Below are 23,948 nucleotides of genomic sequence, written 5' to 3' on the forward strand. Positions count from 1 at the left end.
ACTTGGCAGCAGAAATGCATCTCTTACAATACCTAGGCAACTTTGTGGGTCAAGTGTTTGGTAAATGTACTGGAGTGAGGCATTTGGAATGGTCACATTAGCATGCATAGTAAACTCTTTTGAAGTGGGTAATGACGGGTTGTACTTTCCCTCTTAACAAAAAGAACCTTCAGTAATTGAAATATCTATTGCCTGGTTGAAGAAGGGAGTACCAAGTTTGCATATGGATCTCAGCCCTTAAAACAGAAGGCATTTATTATATTACATACTTTTAATTTGTCCAACTTGTACAGATTGAGACTGAAATAAAAAAAAATTCTCAAGAATTCAACTGCATAGGTACATGCTTAAGTAAAACTTGTTTATACAAGCTTCTATGTAATTCTTTACATACTTTATTAGAGTGAAAAAAATTTTAAATCATGTATCTTTGTACCCTTCATACAGCCTTAGATATAGTAGGGAAGCAAATATTTGTTAAATGAATTTGATCACAACTTGCCTTCCAATTTGTTGGTCAAATTTTTATAATTTTTCATGTTCTTTACTAAAGGCAGAATGGAAAGACACAATTATAACTACTATCATCTTAAATATGTTATAGATTGAAAGAATATGCCCTTAAAATGCTCTTGCCACATTTTCTGGACTCCACAGCCACGATGCTCACATTATCACATGCCACATCTGTGAATTCACTACAGGGAAAAAAGAGAAAATGCTTGTAAATGAAAAACATGTAACAAGAGTTTAATGTTACCAATTACCCTCCGGGGTGAGTCACTTCTGTAAAGACAATTTCACCTTTCCAAAGGGTTCTTGGACCTTGAGAGCTACCTGGGACACTAGATGTGAGAGTTTTGGGAACCCAAGTGGCTGCTGTGGAGCAAGAAAGCATTGTTGGGATGTTTCAGACTGAGTGGCAATCACAACCTTTTGTACTTAGACATCCAAACTTAGGCACTAAAATCCCAAGAAGCACTCACTCACTGGATTTTTGCCAAACAAAGGCCTGCTTTCTATTGAATTTGTAAGGTTCACTGGTTCAGTAACTAAGGTAGTATTCATTCAAATTAAAAACAGCATTCCACAATGCTTCAGAGTATCAAAATGAAGTGTTCCAAAGAGCTGAAATTTCAACATTTATATGAAAACTCATAAAGGGATTCTAAGTCAGTCCCCTTAGAAGATCCTATTCCCATCCCTAGGTGATGGCCCACTTGAAGTAAAATTTGATAGAACAAAATTCCAAAATCTCCAAATAACTGAAGGCAATGCCTTGAAGTTGCTTTTACAGGAATAGCCCTTTATAGGCACCTGAACTATACACAAAACTGCCCCAAGTTACATCTCAATAAATGTGGGAATAAAGGCAGGAAACAGTAAGTTTCACACGAATTTTAATTTTCCCACAGGAATCACCACTTTAAACATTATTCATTCTCACAGCCATTAAGTCTCAGACTGCCAATGTTCCAAGTGTGCTTGCCCTGAGGTTTGCATGGTTTTCATCACCTTGCACAACTGAACCCCTTGTTTTTGCAAATGCCAACCTTGCTCTCCAAGCCGAACCCACAAGAGTAGACACTAACAAAACTACAGACTCAGCTTAGAAAATGGCTATTAGTAATAAATGGACATCTCTAGGACATTTAAAGCTTTTCAAAGCTCTTTCCCATCATTTTATCTTCACATCCATCTTGATAGGTAGTTTAGTGAACATGTATTTTCCAGATGAAGAAACTGACAGTGAGAAATTACCTGGACCACCTGTGAGATCCCCCTAGTAAGTGATAGCAGCTCTTCAGAACAACTGTGTTCTTTTCCCTTTTCCATGTGTACACTCTTAGAGAGATGTCCTGGGAGGAGGTGACAACACGAAAACTGTCCTTAAAATGAGAAGATAGGAAGTGAGTCTACCCAAAATTTAAAAAAAGAAAAGGGAGAATGATGGTTGAGTACCTGAATTACCATACCACCCATATGGATGTGATTGTCTGGTGATGGTCTTGAAAGGATGCTAACAGGTCGCCAGTCATTGAAAAGACTGTCAGCTCTGATCCACATCCCAGCAGAATGATGTCAGTACCATGGCTTTCCAGTATATGAGGCTTTCTCACAGATTTTGGCAATATGAAACTTGCAACTTCTTGAGCTTCTATCATTAAAAAAACAAACAAAAATCAGTAAATAGCTCACATGGTAGCTAAAGCTTTTAGCATCTAAAAATTACTAGTCCTAGAACAACTAACAAATATAGTGACACAAACACATTTATTGCATTTATTAAATACCAAAAGATAGCTAAATTTTGTGAAAGAAAAGATCAAATTAGGGTGAAGTATCTAAAAATTCTAAAATGACTCATTTCCATTAATATCAGCGTTTCCCATCCATTGTTTTTCTGATAACAAACTAGCAATTTTAAAAATCTGAAAAACTTTGTGGGTTCTAAACTCGTAGGCCTGTATTTCATTTCATTGGTGGGAAAGGTGGTAGGAATAAGCTAAGGTGAGAAAGAACACTATTTTACTTCTCAATTTTCACCTAATATCTGGCAGAAGGCACTGCAAACAGCATATGCTTAAAAGTTAGATACAGCAAGCTTTGATAATAAGCTCTGGGAGATATCATTGTACAGAAAGAAGGCTGGTTCTGAAATCAGAGCACCTGGGTTCTAAGTCTAAACCCATCTTGATGCTTACTACCTGTTTGGCCTTGGGAAAGTGCCTTTCATGTCTTACACCTTTTCCTCATTTGTAATAGAATGAGGGAACTGGACTTAATGCCCTCTGGTTAGCTCTAATCCCTAGGTGAGGTGTTTATGTGGTACATGGGGACTTGGGCCTTTACACTTTAATTCCTATGAAGCATCTGGAATGGGGATGGTAGTGAATTCAAGTTTTATCAAGGGAAAGGTTGTGCTGAGTACTGAGTTTATCTCCCTAATCTAGAAATAAAATACTAATTACATTTCCTGAAAAAAAAATTCCTTTAAACCAAGTCAAAGAATCATGCTACTTCTACCATGACTGAAGCATTCTGAGGAAAAGACAGTGAAAATAGTAAGTATAAAAATGTCAGGGAAAACAAATAATTCTTCATACCAGTGTCAGAAAGGTTCAGACATAAGAGTATCTGCCTATATTAAAGGCTGGTCTACCATATTTAAGTCACTGTATGAGATATTCAGTGACCTGTCAGAACTGTGGAAGGGTACTCTGTCCAGAACTACTGTGATCCACTGAACTAGGGACCAGGAAAGATCTCCTTATATAATAGTATCTCCCTCAGTCAGTGGTCCATCCAATCTAGCCCCCAAAGGGGCATTTGACAACGTGGTGAGAAGGACTAATGCTTTAATGATGTCAACCACAAAAGTCAGGGAAATACTCCAAAGACCATTATTGTAAAAACTTCAAAAATTCTGAGGCAAATACTACTTTGACAGAATCAGTTCCTAGTCACACAATATTTTGGCTTAGAATTTCATGAGTTGCTGTGGCCAAAAAAAAAAAAAAAAGGTGTCAACAGGGAGTTGGTCATGGACCTCCAAGTTTACATAGATTATTTCCTTTGACAATGTATGAAAAGTCTATTCTGATGCCTATATGTAAAGCTTTTCTTTAGGACCTGAAAGAGGTTCATTCTCGATTGGTATATCCTTTGAGAATGTGTTATCAACATCTTAGTTCCCATTAATAATCCACTATGGATGAGTTATCCATGAATTTATCAAATCCTTTGAGTACAGCTTTAGCACTTACTCACTCTTTGTGATAAGATATTCTATATAAATACACAAGATATTCTACATATCACAAGATAGTCTCTCTCGATAGATGGATATAAACATATATACACACACTTCAAGAAGACTCTCGATGACCAGTTGTTTGTCTTGTCAAGGAGATTTTTATTTTTTTGATGTGGGCTGGACTACATGACTACTGAAGTTCCTTCCCAATTTTTGGAAATTCTGTGATGACCTGCAATATAGGTCTGGAACTTTGACTTTTAAGTCCTGTTCCCCACCACATCCACCCTCTCCAAGATGTCCTATGTCCTCATGTCTCCTAAGCCATACATGTAAAGGGCCTAATCACCTTAATAATCATTTCCCAAGCCTACATTATCTCCAAGAATCACAAAATTTCAGAAATAGAAGGTACCTCAGCATCTATCTACCCCAACCCACATCTGAAAAATGACCCCTACTACATCATACTCAACACATGGTCATCCAGTTTTTACTTGAACTACAGGGAAGGGTGGAGATTCATTAACTCTCAAGGTAGCCCATCCACTTTTGGATAGCTCGCATTGTTTAGAAATTTCCCTGACATCAAGCCTAAGAGCTTCTCTGTATAACTTTTACGGATTGCATCTAGTTCTGTCCTGTGGGGCCAGGCAATAAATAAAAATAATTCATAGAACTGACAGAGCTAGGAGGGACTTGAGAAATCGTTTAATTCAAACTTTCAATTTTACATAAGAGGAAATCAAGGTTCAGAAATTAAATGATATGTCAAGGGTCAGGCAGCTAGTTATTGCCATATTCCATTCTAAAATCCAAGTTCCTGCTTCCTAGGGTAGGGGCTGTTTTCTCTATACCACACACACACACACACACACACACACACACACACACACACACACACACGTGTGTGTCTCCTCTATACAACAAATACGTGTGTGTATATATATATATATATGTGTGTGTGTGTATATTTATCCTGTATACCACATATACCATGTGTTTTTTCATTAGTGAAACAAAAGTACAAATTTTTACTTATATAAGGGGCAAAGCACATAGTTTGGGGAGAGTGGAGCCTACCCAGTATTTCCACCTTATTCTTGGATCGTTTTGAAGATATATCAAAAGTGGTGACAGACAAGTTTCTGGTTCTCCTATCTTCATGCAGCACTATTAACCTGGCTGCCTTTTTGGGTGCCCAGGTGACATTCCAACATTCTCCAACAGGCAGGGAATCAGAAAGAGGCTTATCTTCAGATGGTCTGGTTAAGGAATCTGTATGAAATACCTGCAGAGACATCACAAACACCATTGCAGGTATAACCTGAACTATTCCAGGAACATCTGTGCCTAGGACAAATTCAACTGAAGGTAGGGGGCTGACCTAGAAAGACCTTGAGACCCTAGTGGTGGCAGTGGCCCAGGTGTGCACTTGGGTGATTTAGGCTGGTGAGGAAGCAAGCAGGAAGCAGGCCCAGGAGATAATGTTTGCCTTGTAAAGAAACATGTACCACCTTAGAAGCCAGCAGCCAGGGGCAAAGTTTCATACATTCCATGTTAGCTAGAGCTCTGGGTCCAACTAGACATATTTGGTGAGCAATACATGGGGTTAAGTGGGTTTACTGCTAAGGAATCAATAGCTTTTCCAAAGTTACCTCTATCCTTGTTCTGCTGTTCATAGAACATCATGTACCAATGGTACCACCTGATTTCAGATTCTGAATAGTCACACTGAATGATTTTACTCTGATGACAGTGGTGCAGTTACTAGTCCAATGAAAACAGCCAAGGTACAATCACGAGACTTCAGAGTTCTGACAGCTCAGGACCTCAGAGATTATCCAGTCCAACCAATTCCTTTTATGGAGGATGGAACTAAGACAGGAGTAGGAAAACTTCTTCCTCATTTCCAGGTCTTTTCCCTACCACCATCACTCTGGAACCTCTCCTCCTTTAAGGTTCACTGCACACAAGTACAGCAGATCTCAGTGACTGGTGTCTACCCAGTCATTCTTCCTTTTTCTCAAGTTTACCCATCTCACCATCTTCCTCTCAACCTCAAATCCTGCCCTTACATTTGATGGCCCCTCAAATACCCTTGCTTCCCAGCCTATCCATTTCCTTCAACAACTCCTATCATCTGCACTTCACATCAACTTAGCCATACACAGATATGATCAGACCCTTGATTCCCATCATTACTCACAATGTTCCACTTTCATAATCCAGAACTCCTGTTTCTAATCATAATTTCCTATCCTTCCAGTTTACCTTGTACCTCACCCTTCCTGAGCCCAGTCTTCAACCTCACAGCAACCTTGAGTCATTCTATCCCTCTGTTTTCCTAATCCATTACCCTCTTCTGTCCTCTCTTTTCTCTTCAAAATCTCCACTCTGTCGTTAATCAACTCAATTTTACACTTTCCTCATCCCTTGAATACCTTGTCCCATTCTCCAATTGACACTCTTCATTTTCAAGTCCCCAGTTCTGGATTATTTCTATCATTTACATTCTCAATTCCTACTCGCAAGCTGTGAAACATTACTAAAAATGAATCATATAACAGTGCTGATAGGGTTCACAACAAGCCTCTTTGAGGGCAAAGACAGTCTTTTTCCTCTTTTTATATCTCCAGTACTTAGCACAGTGTTTGGCAGCTAGATGGTACAATAGATAGAGGACTAGGTCTGGAATCAGGAAGACTCATTTTCCTGAGTTCAAATCCAGCCTCAAATCCTTACTAGCTGTGTGACCCTGGGCAAGTCACTTAACCCTGTTTGCTTCAGTTCCTCATCTGTAAAATGAGTTGGAGGAGGAAATGGTGAACCACTCCAGTATCTTTGCCAAGAAAACCCAAAAACAATTACAAAGAGTCGGACACAACTGAACAACAACCAAAATGGTGTATAGTAGGAGCTTAAAAAATGTTTATTGGCTGACTTTTTCCAAACTATGTCACTTATGCTCTGGTCTTCTTCATTCCCCTCTCTCTCTGAAACTTATACTCTGCCCCTCAATCCCTGAGCTCTGGTAGGCAAGCTTATGTTACCCAGAACCAGGCATCCACATCACTTCTTGGCCATTTCTAAAACATTCCACATGGTATGAACCACCCTCCTTCTAGCTCCCTTTTATGTGCTGTCTTCTCCAATTAGATGGTCTTTTAAAAATGTTTTTATACTTTCAGTTTAATTGATGTGTTTTGTTTTTCTATGACATCTACAGATCACTACCACTTCATGAGAGGTTTCATGTAACAAAATTCATTAAAATTTATAATACAGGGACCTTATATGAAAATGCATGCAACATTTCACATCTGGAGTACAACCCCCCATACCTCAATAATTTAAGATGATTAATAGATTTAGTTTTTCTCCCACCCTCACCCCCATTGGAAAAAAAAGAAAAAATAGTTTACTGTTAACAAATATGCATAATTAAGCAAAACATATCCCCCCAATATATATAAAACACATATACTCTCTTTTTTCTTCTTTCCTTCCCTCCCTCCTTCCTTCCCCCTCCCCTCTCTCTCTTTCTTTCCCTCCCTACCCTGTCTTTCTTTCCCTCCCTACCCTCTATTTCTCTCCCCCCCCTCAAAAATTGCTAGGAAAATTGGACAGCAGTATGGAAGAAATTTGACTTACACCTCAAACCTCAAACAAAGATGAGGTCCAAATGGATACAAGACCTAATTACCTAGCAGATTTATTGATAAGAGAAAAGAAGACTAAAATGGATTATTTTTCTTATATAAAAAAGTTTTTTTCATAATTAAATCTTGCAAAAGGGAAACAATTAACTAAGAAAATATCATTGCTGCAAGTTTCTCTGAAAAAAAGTGTTATTTCTACACTACATAGGGAAATGATTCAAATCTATAAAAAAGAGCCTTTTACCAATTGATCAATGGTTTAAAGATTTAAACAAGTGCTTCTCAAGAGAAGAAGCTCAGTCTCTTCACATCCATAGGGGGAAAGAATTGTACCAAACCACTATTTGTGAGATTCCATATCACACCATCAGAGTGACTAAGGGGACAAAAAAAAAAGAAAATTATAGATATTGGAGAGGCTGTGGGAAAACAGGCACATTGATGTACTGTTGGTGGACCTGGGCAATGGGTACAACTATTCTGGAAAGCAATTTGTAATTATACTCAAAGCTACTAAACAGTATGTGCCCTTTGACCTAGCTATGCCACTGCCAGGTCTATCCCCAAAAAAGATCAAAGAAAGAATAAAAGATCTCACATGCACAAAAATGTTTATTGCAGCTCTCTTAGTGACAGCAAAAAAAAAAAAAATGGAAACTAAGAGAATGGCCATCAATTGAGGAATGGCTATTGTATTACGTAAATCAGATGAAATATTATTGTGCTATAAGAAATTATTAAATAGATGATTTCAAAAGGACATGGAGAGATGAATATGAACCTACATAACTTTCATAAGCTAATGATGAATGAAATGAGCAGAATCAAGAGAAAAAGTTATACACCATAAAAACAAGCAACTTTGAAAACTACAATGACCATTCCTCATTGTCTTCCTCATTTTCAACCACTTCTTCCTTCTCTGCTGTCTACAAATATACCCAAGTTCCTTTGTGTCTAAAAAAAATAATTCACTTGGCCTTATCATCTCCTTGAGTAATCTTGAACATCTTGTTTTCTTTTCATAACCAAATTCCTGGAAAAGGTCATGCAGATGAGTTGTCTACTTTCCTGAATTCCACTCCCTTCTCAACCCCATCATTAGACAAACTGCTCTCCTTCCTCCATCACCAACAGTCTCTTTATTGCCATATCCAGTGATCTTTTCTCATCTTTCCCTCATAACCAAGCAGTTTCCAAGTCTTGTAGGTTTCACCTTTTCTATATCTTCTCTATTCACACCACAGACATCCCTATCCAGGCTTGGATCACCTCTTAACTATTGAAGTGACTTCATAATTGGTCTCACTTTGTCTAGTCCTGCCTCTCTACAGCCCATCCTCCACACAGCTGACTAACTGATATTCCTCAAGCCTAAGTCTTCCTAGGTCATTTCTCTGCTCAAAAAGTCACAGTGGTTCCCCATTGCCTCTGGGATAAATACATACTTCCTCTGTTTAGAAAACCAGTATGACTCCAGTCTACCTTTCCATGCTGATTAAATATCATTCCTCATCACACATTCTACACTCCAGCCAAGCTGGCTATCTGTGACTTGCTGACTATTCTCTGTATATGCTACTCTATCCCCTACCATGGTGGAAGGCATGGTTTATGTGGGAGTGATGAGGCTGGTGGGTACAATGGGATCAGAATAAGGGTAACTGGATGCCAGGCTAAAGATTTTTTTTATTTTACCCTGTAGGCAGTGAGAAGTTTCTGAAGGGTTTTGAGCACTGAGCAAGTGATAGGATCATTCTGATTTAGGAAGACAAATCTGGCAACTCAGGCAGAAGTACCAGGAGAGAAGGGAAGATGAGAGAAAAGTAAACAACAAGAAGGCCACAACTGAGGCACTGAGTGGTCACATCTTAGCTGGGGTGATGTTTGGAGGGAGGAAAAAAGAATGGAGTGGATTACAGTGAAAGCTTCTATTTCTTCACCACTTTCCCTCTCCCTTGTGCCATGCCTAATTCCCCAAAGCCTGGGTTCTGCCCCTACCACCAAAGTGCCCTCGCACTGTGGGAAATATTCTCATCTTAACTTACTACAAGAATAGGTGCTGTGCCAGTGATTTCACTGAAATAAGTAATTCCTAAATGTGGAAACTCCGTCTATCAATGCATGCTGGCAATTTTGCTGAAACCTAGAGCCTTGCAGAGATGCCTAAAAAACTTACAGGCAAAAGACCTTGCCTTAATTCACACTGTCCAGTACCTGTCAGAGACAGAACTTCAAACCAGGTCTTTCTGGTCTTCTTCTCAGTAACTCTCTAGTAACTCACAATAAAGAACCCATGTGCCCTTGGAAAAAGAGAGCTTGGAGGTCAGCAGATCCTGAGAAACAATTTCCAGGTCAGAATTGATCTATCCTTCCACCACACTTCTCTGTGCACTTACATTCTAATGAATATTGAGTTATTTTGTGCCTGTGTTTTCTTTCTCCTATTAGAGTGCAAGTTCTTAGCTCTCATTATAGAACACAGGACCTTGGACAGAGCAGACATTAATAACAGTGTGCTGGACTGAACTGAACCAAATGCTGCAACCTATTCCTTCAGCATGTCATCAATATTTCAAAGCACACAACCTAGGGGAGATGTTCCTCAGAGAAGGCTGTACCTTTAGTGAAACATCTGGAGTCTCTGTGGAGTCAACTAACAACCAGTTCTTGTCAGGTGAGCAGCACAGTAAATCTATATGACAATTTTGAAATGCAGTAACTCGGGAGACCTCCTTCAAACAGGGAATTGTAAAGGTATGAAGCACACCTTCTCTAACGGCCACCTAAAAAAATAAAAATTAGAGATATCTATAAAGTAATAAGAATAAACAGAACTCACAAGGCAGAAAAGTAGGAGTCTGATCTGGTGCTCAAAATATGTTTATGGTGTCTGAGCTCACACACCATAAGCTGTTGGCTTTTGTCTATTGATTACTGCCAGCTTTGTCCTAAAAAACAATGATGGCTGATTAAGAAAATGGTTCCTGAAGATGGGATTTGGATTTGCGGATCACAGCTTAAAATACAGGAACGACAGACTACCAGAGAAGGATGTAGAGTAATTCATAATTCATAATAGGAAAATACTAGAAGTTTTTCCAATTAATATAAAGCAAAGAGGCCCCCTTTCCCCACTAATTTGACATGGTCTAGAAAGGCTAGCAATAGCAATAAAAGAAATGAAGAGTTAAAGGCATAAAAGTAGGCAAAGAAGAAAAAACTATTTGCTGATGACACGATGGTTTACTTAGAAAACCTTAGGGGATCAGCGATGAGAGTGATACAATGTAAGAGATTCAACAAAGTAGCAGGTTACAAAATAAACTCACAAAAAAACCGCAACAGTGTTTCTATGTAGCAACAAGAAGGGCCAAGAACAAAGACTAGAAAGAAAGACTGATTTAAAATAACTAGAAAAGGCATAAAAATCTGAAATGAATTCATCAAAGGTCATTCAGTTCCTGTGTAGATACAACTGCCAAAGGCTCCTTAAAGAAATAAAGAACAATTCATTATCATTGAAGGGAGATATAGATAACTAACACATATATAAGACAAAAAGTCATTTTCCAATAGGCAAATGATCAAAGGGAATTAAAAAAGTTCTTAAAAGAAGAATTGTGAATTATCAACAACCATATGAAAGGGCATAACATTTATATAGCACTTACTATGTGACAGGCACCTAAAGACTTCATAGTTATTATCTCATTTGATCCTAACAACACTGGGAGGTAGGTGCTATTATTATCCTCACTATTCTGATAAAGAAACTGAGGCAAACAGAAGGTTATGTCATTTGCCCATAGTCACATAGCTAGTAAGTGTCTGAGAAAAATTTGAACTCAGGTCTTCTTGACTCCAGGCTTAGTACTCTATATTCACTGAGCCACCTTTGAGGTTTAACCTCATACCAAAACAGGCAAAAATGACAAAAGATAAGAATAATAAAATCTTGGAGGGATTGTAAAGAGACTGCCACACTAATACATTGTTAGTGGAGTTCTGAATTGGTCCAACTCTCCTGGAAAGCAATTTGGAACTATGTGAAGAAAGAGATAAAATGTTCATCGCCTTTAACTCAAAGATCTCACTGTTAGGTATGTACTCCAGGGACATCACTGACAAAAAGGAAAACCCCATATACAACAAAGTATTTATAACAGTATATTTTGCAGAAGCAAAGAACTGAAAACAAATTCCCATTGACTTGGGAATGACAGAACAAATTCTAGTATTGAATCATAATGGAATATTAATATAATGTTAGACATAATGAATATTTTGAATACAGAGAAGCAAGAAAAGTCTTCAAATGAACTGAGGCAAGGTGAAATAAGCAGAACCATAAAACAGGGAAAACAGAGATGATGTAAAAATGAAAGACATCAATAAAATAATATAAAATATATTACATAATAATACAAAATCTATATATTATGTAAAAATATAAAATATATATTATATATTATAAAATAATACAAAATGTGTAATATGTTGTAAAATAATAATATAAAATATATAATATATATTATAAAATAATAAAAAATAAATCAATAAAAAATAAAAAGCTGGAAAAAGAATACAGTAACTACAAAAACATTTAAACCTTGCACATTGTTTGTGGGACACTGAGAAGGTAAAAAAAGTATTAATGGGGCAAAGCTTCCAAAAAGCAAAAGATTCCAGGGAAAACAAGGAAAAGAACAAAGGAAGAAATAAATTAATATTACACAGAAAATATTATTCCCTTATTAACAAATCAATATTGTAGCAGTAGGATAATACAGAGGAACTTTGCTTAAATGGAAATATTTAAATATATACACACATATAGGAGGAAAATGAGAGGATGGAATAAAATTTTCTATTCTTCAGGCAACTCTAGAGGGAGAAAGTTGAAATTATGATTTGAAATAAGGCAGCAACAAAAATTAGTATCATTAAGAGAAAAGCTAGGTACTTAGGCAGTGAAAAATACCATATTTAAAACCAAATGTACCATATGCCATAGTATCTAAACGTTTAAAAGAAAAGTTGGATAAGAAACAAAAATACCATAGGAAACTCATATTTCTCTTTCATAAGTAGATGAATCCAAAAGGAAGAAAAATAAGAAGGAATATAAAAAGCTGAACAGATTATTGAAAAATAAGATAAGACTGGCCTGTGGCAACTTCTGAATAGGGATATTAAAGAAAATGCACCTATCTCAGCATTTTATTAAAAATGGTCATGTACTGGGGCATTAAGAAATTATGAATAAATGCAGACTAGAACAATAATAATAAACAGAGGAAAGATGAGCAAAAGACAGATCTAAGCAGAGACTTAGTAGTGACATTCTCAGTAATGAATGTGACTCTATGAGTTATACAAACAATAATTATTAATGATAACAATGAGAAAACACATCAGTCATTAAAGCTATAAATTGAAAATATACATTATATAGTTAAAGTTGTTCTCAGAGGAAAATTTATGTGTCTGATAATTTATATTGAAAAATAGAAAAAGTTATTCAAAGAATTGCAAACTATTAATAACCATATAAAAGACTACTATAAATCAGAAATAATAACAAATACAAATTAAAATAATTCTGTGGTTTCGCTTCACACCCATAAAATGGACAAAAATGACAAAAGATCAAAAATTCAGAGTGGGGAATGCTATGGGAAGACATAGATTGGGCTTGTCTATATACTGTGGTACAACTAGGAAGTGAAATAAGCATTCTGGTGACCAAAATATGCACTCTTTCACCCAAATATCATCTTGTTGAGCATCTGACCCAAGGAGTTCAAAGGCAGAAAGGTGCCATCTATGCCAAAAATAATTCACATTGACAGTATTATTGTGGTAGCAAAGAAGTGGGGGGAAAAGTGAGCAGCCATCAGATGGCCAACAGCTAAACAAACTATGGGAAACATGAATAATGCGATATTATACATACATATATGTAGGTAAGTATGTATTTATGAGGCCTCTGAGTGATTGACAAACCTTTGGTCTCTTTCATTATTTAGTAATGAATTGCACTTCCCAACATTTTTTTCACTGTCTTTCCCTGTGCCCTTCTTCGCTGTGAAGCCTTTGTGTATCGGGGCATATTTGTTAAGGGATGATTCTTAACATCCTTGGCTCCCTTTTCTGTCAGACTTTCATCCTCCCTGCAAAGACAAAAAGGGTCTCTCTGGGACTGAAGATTGGTTTTTATATTTCTCTATTTAATGAGTTATAAGAGCCAAATAGTTATTTAAAGAGTAGATAATCTGCACGTGATGAGTTCATCTTTGCTCAGCTAAGATGATCCTTGGAAAGTAGACACATTCTGTTGCCAGGACCACAATGAAGCCTAGCAGGATTTGCCAGAGCTTTGATTCTACAGGTATATCCTTTGAGAAAGCAGGGTCATCTCCATGCCACAATAAGGCAGTGGAGTAGGACTCTTACAGAAGATTTAATTAAAAGAACAATGTCAGAACGACTATTTTGTTCTTATGGATTTTTTAGTCTAAAAAACAATTTGAAAAGGACTAAAATATCTACAATCATACAACTATATATAGTTGCTTTATTCAGAGGCAGTTAAGTGGCACAGTAGATAGAAAGCACAGCCAGGACTCAGGAAGATTGAATTTAAATCTGGTCACAAACACTAGCTGTGTGATCCTAGGCAACTCACTTAACTTCTTTTTGCCTCCATTCCCTCAACTGTAAAAGGGGGATAATAAAAGTACCTACTTTACAGGACCGTTGTGGGGATTAAATGGAATAATATTTGTAGGGTATGCATATTTGTAAAGTGCTTATCACAGTGTCTAGAACCTAGTAGGTGCTATATAAATGCTTATTCCCTTCCTTTAGTTGTAACACCAACCAACAAACCTGAAAACAACCTATGATTAGAAAATTAGATTAGAAAATGGTTTAACAAACTGTGGTATGTTGGAGTAATAGAATACTTATTTATGTTCTGGACCTGTAATTTCACTGGTATATGGAATTTCTGGTAAGGAAAAATCCTCCTATCTATACAGATCATCAACTTCTCTGCACCTTATGATTACTGAGAGTTGATTGAGAGCCCCAGGAGGTGACTGGGTCACAGAGAAGTACAACATGAACCCAGGTCTTTCTAACTTTAAGACCAGCTCTGTCTCCACTATGGTATGTTGCTGTCTCTCTGTAATTCCATTCTACTATAAATAAGAGCTATATTATAAAACATTGAATGCCAGAGCTAGAAAGGACCTTAGAACACAGAATGTTAGAGCTAGAAGTTACCTTGGAACACAGACTGTCAGAATGAAAAGGAATATTGGAGAACAGAATTAGAAGGGGCCTTAAACACTTAATGTCAGAGCACAGAATTCTAGGGCTTGAAATGACCTTAGAGCATAATGTAGGTGTCTGAAGGGAGCTCAGAGATGATCTAATTCTGGGGTTCTTATTCTGGGTTCTTCAGACCCTCAAAGGATCTGTGGATAGATCTAGGAGGAGGGGGTATACTGTGAACTTAAATGGGAAAAAAATTCTTCTTTATTTCCCTAGACTTTGGTTTCTTTTACAATCCTATGGATTTTACAAATTTAAGAACATTATGAGAACTATCTGAGAAGGGGTCCATCAGTCACCAGACTACCGATGGAGGTCCGTCGCACAAAAAAGGTTGAGAACCCCTGATCTGATTCAATTCCCTCATTTTACAGATAAGGAAACAGGTACATAGAAAATAATTTGCTCAAATCTTCAAGCCTGCTTACTGTCAAAAAGGGACTCTCTGGCACTCCACAGAGCACTAGATTACACCAAGTAGAGGGTGTGATGAAGGTGGCCTGCTCCTTCCCAGTTTTTCCATCCCACACCTTGATGGTCCCTTGACCATCCATGGTGATGACCAGCTGACGCTCAGGGATAGTCAGGAGTCTCCTCAGGGGTGCTGGCTGAACAGAGCTGGACCAGATCTCAGTGCCCTGGGAAAACAAATGTTCATCATTTACCATTTGCAAGAATTGCTACAATAAGATCTAGGAATGTGTTACACTAATGTAGCTCCTCTGCTTAACAACCTCCATTGCCTACTAAATAAACTCCTTATTCTGGCATTCAAGGTCCCAACCTACCTCTCTGTCTGTCCTACACCACTCTATGCCTCATGTCACAAATTCTACTTCCACCCCCATCTACTCCACCCATTTACACCTGGAAGATGTCTACTAGGTCATCTAATCCAATGCAGTGTCTTAAAGAGAAGCAAACTGAAGCCTGTGAAGGAACACACGCAGCAAATGTAAGAGACTGACTCTGAACCCATATAATTCCAGAACTAAGTGCTCTTTCCACAATTTCTTCTTGTTTCTGTGCCTTACTTATGCAGTCCCCCTTTCCTGAAACAGAGTCCCTTTCGTGATCTGTCCAAGCACAGCCTCTACAGTCCAATGCAGAGACTATCTCTTCCATGAAACCTTCCCTAAAAATCTCCTTTCTATTTTCACCCTCTCTTGAAAGTGATCTCCTTCAATTTGTCACAGCTCTTTAATTGAATCTCTCCTTCTCGTTTACCTCATTTGCCCTCATATCAATCAATCAATCAACATTATTAATATATTAAGTCCTGGGCACTGTGCTAAACAATGGGGATACAAAAAGAGGCAAAAACAGTCCCTACTCTCAAGGAGCTTACAATCTAATGGGAGAAACACCATGCAAACAAATACATACAGAGCAAGCTATACACAGGATAATTAGGGAATCATTAACAGAGGGAAGGCACTGAAATTAAGAGGGGGTGAGGAAGGCTTCCTATAGCAGGTGGGATTTTAACTCGTACTTAAAGGAAGCCTGGGAGGTCAGCACTCGAGAGCTGAGGAGGGAGAGCACCCTTGGAATGGAGGACAGCTGCTTTTTCTGTGTACTTTTCCTCCTTCATTAGTTTGCATATTCCTAAAAGCAGAGTTCATGTCAGATTTAACTTCATAATCCTTGTGACAGTGCTTGCTCATAGTAGGTACTAAGTGCATACTAAGGTACACTTAGTAAGTGTATACTGAATTGAAAAGCTCCAGCAGAATGCCTTCTGAGGTTTCTGGCTTAATAAAAATTCTTTTTTCTTCAAACACCTTTTCTCTTGTTCTTAAATTCTGGAACTACTTGGAAGAAACCTAAAAGTCATCTAGTTTACCTTTTTAGCTTTACAGAGGAAAAAAATATATAAGGCCCCTAAAGAGTCGCTGAGGACCCAACCAAAAGAAGGGAGGTGAATTACCCAAGGTCACCTAGAAAATTAGTGTCAAAGCTGGTACTCTTCCCCGAATTTCTTATTTGTGTCACTGCGATGACTCAGCCAACCTCATAGTGTGCTGAAAAGCTTGACTCAGAGCCAAATGAGCCTTTTCAGAGATTACATCATAGAATGAAACCAGAAGAAGAATTCTCAGGGTCACATGCGTTCTGTGCCCTTCACTTTCTTCTACACTTACTGACCTTGAGGACTAAAAGACAACAGAAAAGATCCTAGTCCTGAGACCTTGACTGGAGCCAGCAGCATGACCATGCCAAGTCCCTTCCCTTCCTGGGCCTTTGCTTCTTCATCAGTAAATGAGTGTCAGACCTGATAATCTCTGAGGGCCTTTCCAGCTCCAATATTCTGTAATTCTATGATTTTAAGACAAGGGCATGGGTGCATGGCTTGGACAGTGAGGGAATTAACATGACTTTCTTTAGCTCTTCACGGATATATAACCCCTTGATCGGGGACCAGAAAACAAAAGGACTCATTCTGAGGTCCCTTCAGTCTTCTGCTTTTACGTCTCATATCAAGCAGACTTGTCTGTTTCATGAATTAATTGGGATGGGTCCTGTTCTGCCCTGCACCCTATCAGCAGGATCATGGAGCCATTAAAATAGCAGACAGACTTATAAAACAATGAGAAGGAGGGTGGGGAGGGGAAGGTCATGATTCATAATACAAAAGGTCTTTCCTTTATCACCAAAGTCACCACAGGGCTGCATTAAAAATGTGAACATGCCAAGTACTTTTAATGCTAGAAGGATCAGAAGCACCAAATGATCTAAAAACTTGCTTGGTCCTTCATAGAATTCATAGGCTCATAGATTTAGAGTTGGAATAGATCTTAGAGGACATCTAGCCTAATTTCCCAATTGCATATGTAACATGGGTTATCTAGAGAATGCACAGATATTCTTTGCCTGATTCTGGCTGAATACATGTTTGACTCAAGCATTTGGGAACACTGGAGATGACAAACTCTCCAGCAGCTTCCAGATATGTGGTGTGAGCCAATGCTAAAAGGACTGGGTGTTTTGTTATGATGTGGCAAATCCTGAGTGGTACTCTCAGTCTGTTTCCTTCCTCTTCCTTCCCGACCCTCCCCACGCCACTTTCCAACCCCACCCCTCGATAGCATCGAGGAGGTGGGGTGCCCAGCTCTCTATCCACTGTACTACCTCCACAAAACACTGCATCATTCCCTTTTGTATCTAGGCTGTCCCCTTGCCTGGAATGCTCTCTCCTTACCTCTACATCTCATAATCCCTAGCTTACTTCAAAACTCAGTCCAAGTGCCAAGACCCCTCCTGATTTCCCAAGCCAGTGCCCTTCTCACCCCTCCCTGAAATTATTTTATACATATTTTATATCATGTTATTATATATTGTATTATATTATACATAATATATTATACATAATACAACATATTATACATAATACAATATATTATACATAATATGACATTATACATAATGTAACATATTATGCATATTTTATACATATATAAATGGACATTTATGTATTTAATTGTTTCTATATGGTTTCTTTACTCTGCTTCCTCTCCACAATAGACTATCAGCATCCTGAAGGTAGGGATTATTTGGATTTTATCTTTGTATCCTCTGAACCAAGCCTGGTGCCTGGCACAAAGACAGCACTGAAAAAGTTCTTGTTTGAGTAAAGCTCTATGATCTATGCCAGGGGTAATTATTTGCATTACAAAGGGATTATCTGGTTTACAAAGCATGTCACCACAACGTTCCATTAAAAAGTTTAACTTAGTACTGAGTACTAAATTAACAACGATTTTACACATGCCTCAAGGAATATATCACTTGGGAACAATTTCACACGAGTGGGTAATTTTGCATTGGTGCACAGAAGTACTTATGAAGGGGTCACGCTATTATTCCGTCATTTCAGTTGTGACCAACTCTTCGTGACCCCATGTGGGGTTATCTTGGCAGAGATACTGGAATAGTTTGCCATTTCCTTCTCCATTCATTTTTCCAGATGATGAAACTGAGGCAGACAGGGTTTAGTGACTTGCTAAGGGTCAAAGAACTAGTAAGTGTCTGAGGCCGGATTTGAACTCATGATGAATCTTCCTGACTCCAGGCTTGGCACTCTATTCACTAAGTCACCTAACTGCCCCTATGAAGGAATCATAGGATGATAAAATTAGAGCTGGGAGGGACCCAGGTCATTTGTCCATCCTTCTCATTTTACAAATTAGGAAACAGACCTAGAAAGCATATCAAGATGCCACTTTACCAGGCACTTAATATGTTAGAACCAACTTGGCATACATGATAGAGCACTGACCTTGGAATCAAGAATACAGGGAATAATGTTGGCCTGTGACATTTTCTGACTCTGGGACCCTAAGAAAGTCACTTAACATTTGTGTTACTCAGAAAACTCTGCTGAACCTATTTAGCAAGTCACACAGAGCTTCTGATCCACATTAATGGGAGTAGTTCCCATACCACAAGTTTCTTCAGTGATAAAATCACAGATTCTTTGCATATTTTTCATTCACATAAGAAGAGATCTGAAAGTGAGCTGTATGAAGACCACTGCTGAGGAAGCATTATCTCCTTAATGAGAATCACCACTGATCTGTTTCTTTGCAGAACTTCCTAAAAATGCTGGATGATCATAATGATATTTAAGTTAGTGAGCAGTATCCACTGCAACACCAGGCATCTGTCAGCATAGCCTTGGATTTCATTTAGGTTTGCAACTGGGAACCTCCTGCTGGACTCACCTCTTGAACATTCCAGGCACGGACAGTACAGTCGGCTGACACGGTACACACCACTGACTTCTCCTGCCTGTCAAATCTGTGTTCGATGGCTGAGAGGTAAGCCATTCCTTCTATCTTTTCTGAAACGAAAAGCAAAGGGACCCCTTTTGTTCACAGGATGAAAATTGAGTTTCCCTCCTAATAATGATAGGCACCAACTCTGCCTACCCCTCTCTTCAAAAACTTAACTTGGTTGTAGGATAATTGGGAGAGTGGGCTTGAGGTCCCTCAGCAAGCATGATGTGCTTGGGGTAAATGTAATGAGTCCTACCACTTTCCCATGAATCTGTTTGTAGCGATCACTGTCATGGCTTTCTTTTAATCCACATGATCACCATCATTAAAGGATTGAGGAGTGGTAGGGGCCAGAATATTTCTTTGGGTCTTGGGCTAGGGAGTCAAGAACACCTGGGTTCAAATCCCACTTCTTTGATGTATGACCTTGGATAAGTCACATCAGCTTGCTAAGACTCTCTTCTGCCAAAATGGGAATAATATACTCCTCATCTCACAGAGTTGCATAAAATAGTGTACATGAGCCACTCTACACACTTTTAAGGGGTGTGTGTGTGTGTGTGTGTGTGCGCGCGCGTGTGTGTGCCTGAGTTGGTGGTGGTGCTATGGTTCCTTTCAGTATTTATTACCCTCATGCCCTGAAATGACTTTGCAAGTGAAATCTTGTGAGGGCTTCCCACGGGCCATCTGGTATTCTAGCTGAGAACGATGGAGGTAGTACTGCTTCCACGTCTGTGCTCCTTTACTGGCTTGAGAAATGTTGCAGAAAGTCCATCGGCTCAGGCTTAGCCTCCTGAAAGAGAGCAACAAGGCTTCATTTGGGTCCCTCTCATGGGGGGGAGGGGCAAGGCGGTCAGTTAATAAGCATTTATTAAATGCCTACTACGTGCCAGGCACTGTGTTATTCACTGGGGATACAAAGAGAGGCAAAAGACAGTCCCTGCCCTCTAGGAACTCACAGCTTAACAGGGGAGACACATGCAAACAATTATGTAAATACAAGCTATAGACAGGATAAATTGGAGGTAATCAACAAAGAAAAGGAGCTATCACGAAAAGGCACCAGGAAAAGCTTCTTGTGGAAGATGAGATTTTAAGGGAGCCTTGAAGGAAGAAGCCAGGGAGGCTGGGAGACAGAAGTGAGGAGTGAGAATATTACTCCCCAGGCACCCAGTGAACATGCCTGGAGTATACAGATGCAATATGTGAGCAATAACCAGGAGGCCAGTAGCCCTGGATCCCAGAGTTCATGGGGATGAGGAAGGTATAAGGAGACAGCTCTTCTCAGCAACACAAAGATCCAAGGTGAGTACAAAGGACTCACAATGGAAAACACCATCCACATTCACAAAAACAACAAATGAACTCTGAATGCAGATTGAAGCATACTTTTTTTTACTTTTTTTTTTTGGTTTTCTCTCCTCTTAATCTGTTTCTTCTTTCACAAATGTGACTAATATGGAAATATGCTTCACATAATTGCACATATATAACCTATATCAAATTGCCTACCATTTGAGGAAGAACGGAAGGGAAAGAGGGAGGGAGAAAAAATTGAAACTCAAAATCCTACAAAAATGAATGCTAAATATTGTCTTGACATATATTTTGGAAAAAATAAAATACGATTAATAAAAGAAGAAGAGAAAGGTAGGAGCGGGCCAAATTGTGAAGTGATTTGAATGCCAAATAGATGTTATATCTGAGCCAGGAAGCATTAGGGAAACATGGATATTTGTTGAGGAGGGTGAGTGATCTGGTCAGATCTGCTGTTGAGGAAGTTTAATTTGCCAGCTGGGCTGAAGTGGGAAGAATGATCCTACAGAGACACTATTCTTGACTCTTGACAAAGTTCTTGACAAAGCAGAACTCTGTGCCTTGAAGGTCCATTAAAATATCTAGAATATGTTTTCATTATCAGGAAGATTACCACAAAAATAATGTTCAAGTACAAAACTTTGGGTTTAGTTAGGTGAGCCCCACTGGAGGAAGAAAGGTGAAATCCACTCGTTGTTAAACTGGGTAATTATTTATTAAGCACCTACTATGTGCAAAGTGCTGGGGACACAACCAAGAACAAAACAGAAGAAACTCTAAATGGTTGTGCCTTCAAAGGATCTTACATTTCTGAAGGGGGAAACAACAGAAAAGTCACAGAAATACATATACAAAGTAGATGTGAAGTAATTTGGAGAAGATGGGATAGGGGAAGCCAAGCAACTATGACTTTCATGAGGGATTGTGAAAAGATCTGAGGCCTGGGAATCACAGAACATCTCAGGAAACACTGCATGAGAGCGAGAAGGCAGCTTCCAGATCATTAAATCTAGTGCTAAAAAAAAGTTCAAAGAGGACTTACTAGAGTGACTTCCTTGAGCTGCAGTTTCTTCACCTATAAAGAATGGATTATAATATTTTCACTCCCTATCTTGCAGGCTTGTTTCCAGGAAAATGCACAGTTAAAGTCAAAAGGACATTCATTCACCAGGGAATAGCACCAATTATATTAAATAGGAAACTCAAGATTTCTTCAATTGTCTTACTACAAATGTATTTTTCAAATCTGCATGTTCTTTTCAAGTGATGCTTTGTTGTCTACTATATTTACTTACATAATTCTGACCCACTGTCTTCATATTTTAACATTAAGGCTGGCAAAATTTATGGCCAAAACATGATAATAGGTATTCATGAACATTTTGGTCTTGGTCCATGGCCACCAGACGCAAACTCAAAATTCTCACTAAATGGTTGGTGAGAACCATTTTCTAAAAATGACTAATTCATCCAAAGGCACCTGGGAGTCAATGTCAAGGTTAATTAAAGTTTGCCAGGTGTAACTATAAAATAAAGCAGCTGATTTTAGCATACATGCCAGAACTTGTTTACAAACCTAAGTACTCTCAGAGTAGTCACCAAGGATGGCCATACATGTGTCTGACACAATGTCATACCTCAAAGCATCTTTGGACCTTCCTTTTCAAATGATCAAAATTGTTTCTTTGTGGACACTTCTCTGTCCTTAATTGTTAGTTTTTCCCTTAATTATAGATCTAACAGGCACCTCATTCCATTCTTCTCCATTTTTTTTCATAACATGACCTTTTTATATTTAGGATAGGTGTTTCCATTTGGAGCTTATTATGGAATAACAAACAATCAACAAGCATTTATTTAGTGCCTATAATTTGCCCGACACTGTTCTAGATGCTGAGGATACAAAAAAGAAAACAGGTCACATCCTTCTCATGGAGTCTACAGTCTAGTTCAGAGAAAACATGTAACATATGTATGCATATCTAAATATATAGAAGATAATTTGAAGCAGGGAGGGTAAGTACCAACAGCTAAGTGGTGTAGGAGAGGCTTTATAATGCCTAAATTGGGAGGAGAAATGAGGGAGGAGTCCATTCCAGGAATGGTGGACAGCAAGCACATAGACGGTACAAAGAGTAGTAAGGACAGTTTGTTTTGATCACAGGGTAGGTGAAGGGGGCAATGTGTGGTAATTCTGGAAAACGAGTCTGGGACGATATTGTGAAAGGCTTGAAGTACTAAACAGAGCACTTTGTATTTGATCCTGGAGGCAACAGGGAGAAAGTTTACTGAGTAGGAGAGTAACACAGTCAGAATGGTGCTGAAAGGAAATCACTTTGGCTGTTGGGTGGAAGACAGACTGAAGTAGGGAGGAACCAAATGCCAGGAGCCCAATTAGGAGGCTAGTGTCACTGTCCTGGAAGGAGCCAGCGTCGGGTACATGTGAGTGGAGAAAAGAGAGGTAAAGGACATGCTCTTCAAGTGTCTGGGGGTCCCTGGGGGTCTCTTCCAGTTCTAAGTCTCTGATCCTAAATTCACGTGCAAAGCCAGATGTTGCTCCTTCTTTGCCCAAGCTTATTCCCTTCATTTTTCTCTTTCTTTAATGCTATAATTAGCACTATAATTACACACTAGTGCTAACAGCTGGAAGAGCTTTTAATGTTTCTCTGCCACAAGTAATGCTTGCTCTTGATTTTAGATACTTCTGATCATAGAAAAGAAAGGTCTCCTTATGCCTATGCTTTTTTATAGTGTTATCAAAAATGATTATGAGAAACAGTGAAATTCTCTGAGAGCTGTACAGTATAAATAGTAAATGTATTGTACTTTTGTGAAAGAAAGTGATTCAAGAGAAAATGGAATTCTCCAAGAACAAGTACAAGAAATAGAACAAAGTGAACACTGATGTCTGCTATATTTTGCAAAGGGTTTGTTGTAATCACGTATTTTTATTGCTTTGTTAGTAATATGATTATATTTATTTATTTTTCCTAATGTAAAACAGTTCTTGAATCCCTTGTATGAATCTGGCCATAATGGCTAATCCTTTAAATATATCACTGTGGGAAAACAGGAAGTAAGTTTTATTTC

General features: G+C 38.5%; 1 protein-coding gene across 9 annotated transcripts in view; it reads right to left on the reverse strand.

Moving 5' to 3' along the window:
- Positions 1-224: 224 nt before the first annotated feature.
- FBXW12 (F-box and WD repeat domain containing 12) overlaps positions 225-23,948 on the reverse strand; it is a 29,394-nt gene continuing 5,670 nt past the window's right edge. For 3 of the 9 annotated variants that reach the window (XM_072598238.1, XM_072598237.1, XM_072598233.1), the window contains exons 3-10: positions 20,171-20,334; positions 19,488-19,606; positions 15,192-15,401; positions 10,041-10,205; positions 4,841-5,048; positions 1,977-2,158; positions 1,762-1,889; positions 225-698 (exon numbers count right to left, since the gene is read on the reverse strand). In XM_072598238.1, the coding sequence (XP_072454339.1) occupies positions 599-698; positions 1,762-1,889; positions 1,977-2,158; positions 4,841-5,048; positions 10,041-10,205; positions 15,192-15,401; positions 19,488-19,606; positions 20,171-20,334 (1,276 nt within the window). In that variant the 3' untranslated portion in view covers positions 225-598. Of the gene's footprint in view, positions 699-1,761; positions 1,890-1,962; positions 2,159-4,840; positions 5,049-10,040; positions 10,206-15,191; positions 15,402-19,487; positions 19,607-20,170; positions 20,335-21,900; positions 21,934-23,948 lie in introns of all 9 variants that reach the window. The other 6 variants (XR_011964635.1, XR_011964634.1, XM_072598236.1 and 3 more) reach the window with 5 other exon arrangements.

This window comes from Notamacropus eugenii, chromosome 3 (genome assembly GCF_028372415.1).
Source record: "Notamacropus eugenii isolate mMacEug1 chromosome 3, mMacEug1.pri_v2, whole genome shotgun sequence".
Classification (NCBI taxonomy): domain Eukaryota; kingdom Metazoa; phylum Chordata; class Mammalia; order Diprotodontia; family Macropodidae; genus Notamacropus; species Notamacropus eugenii.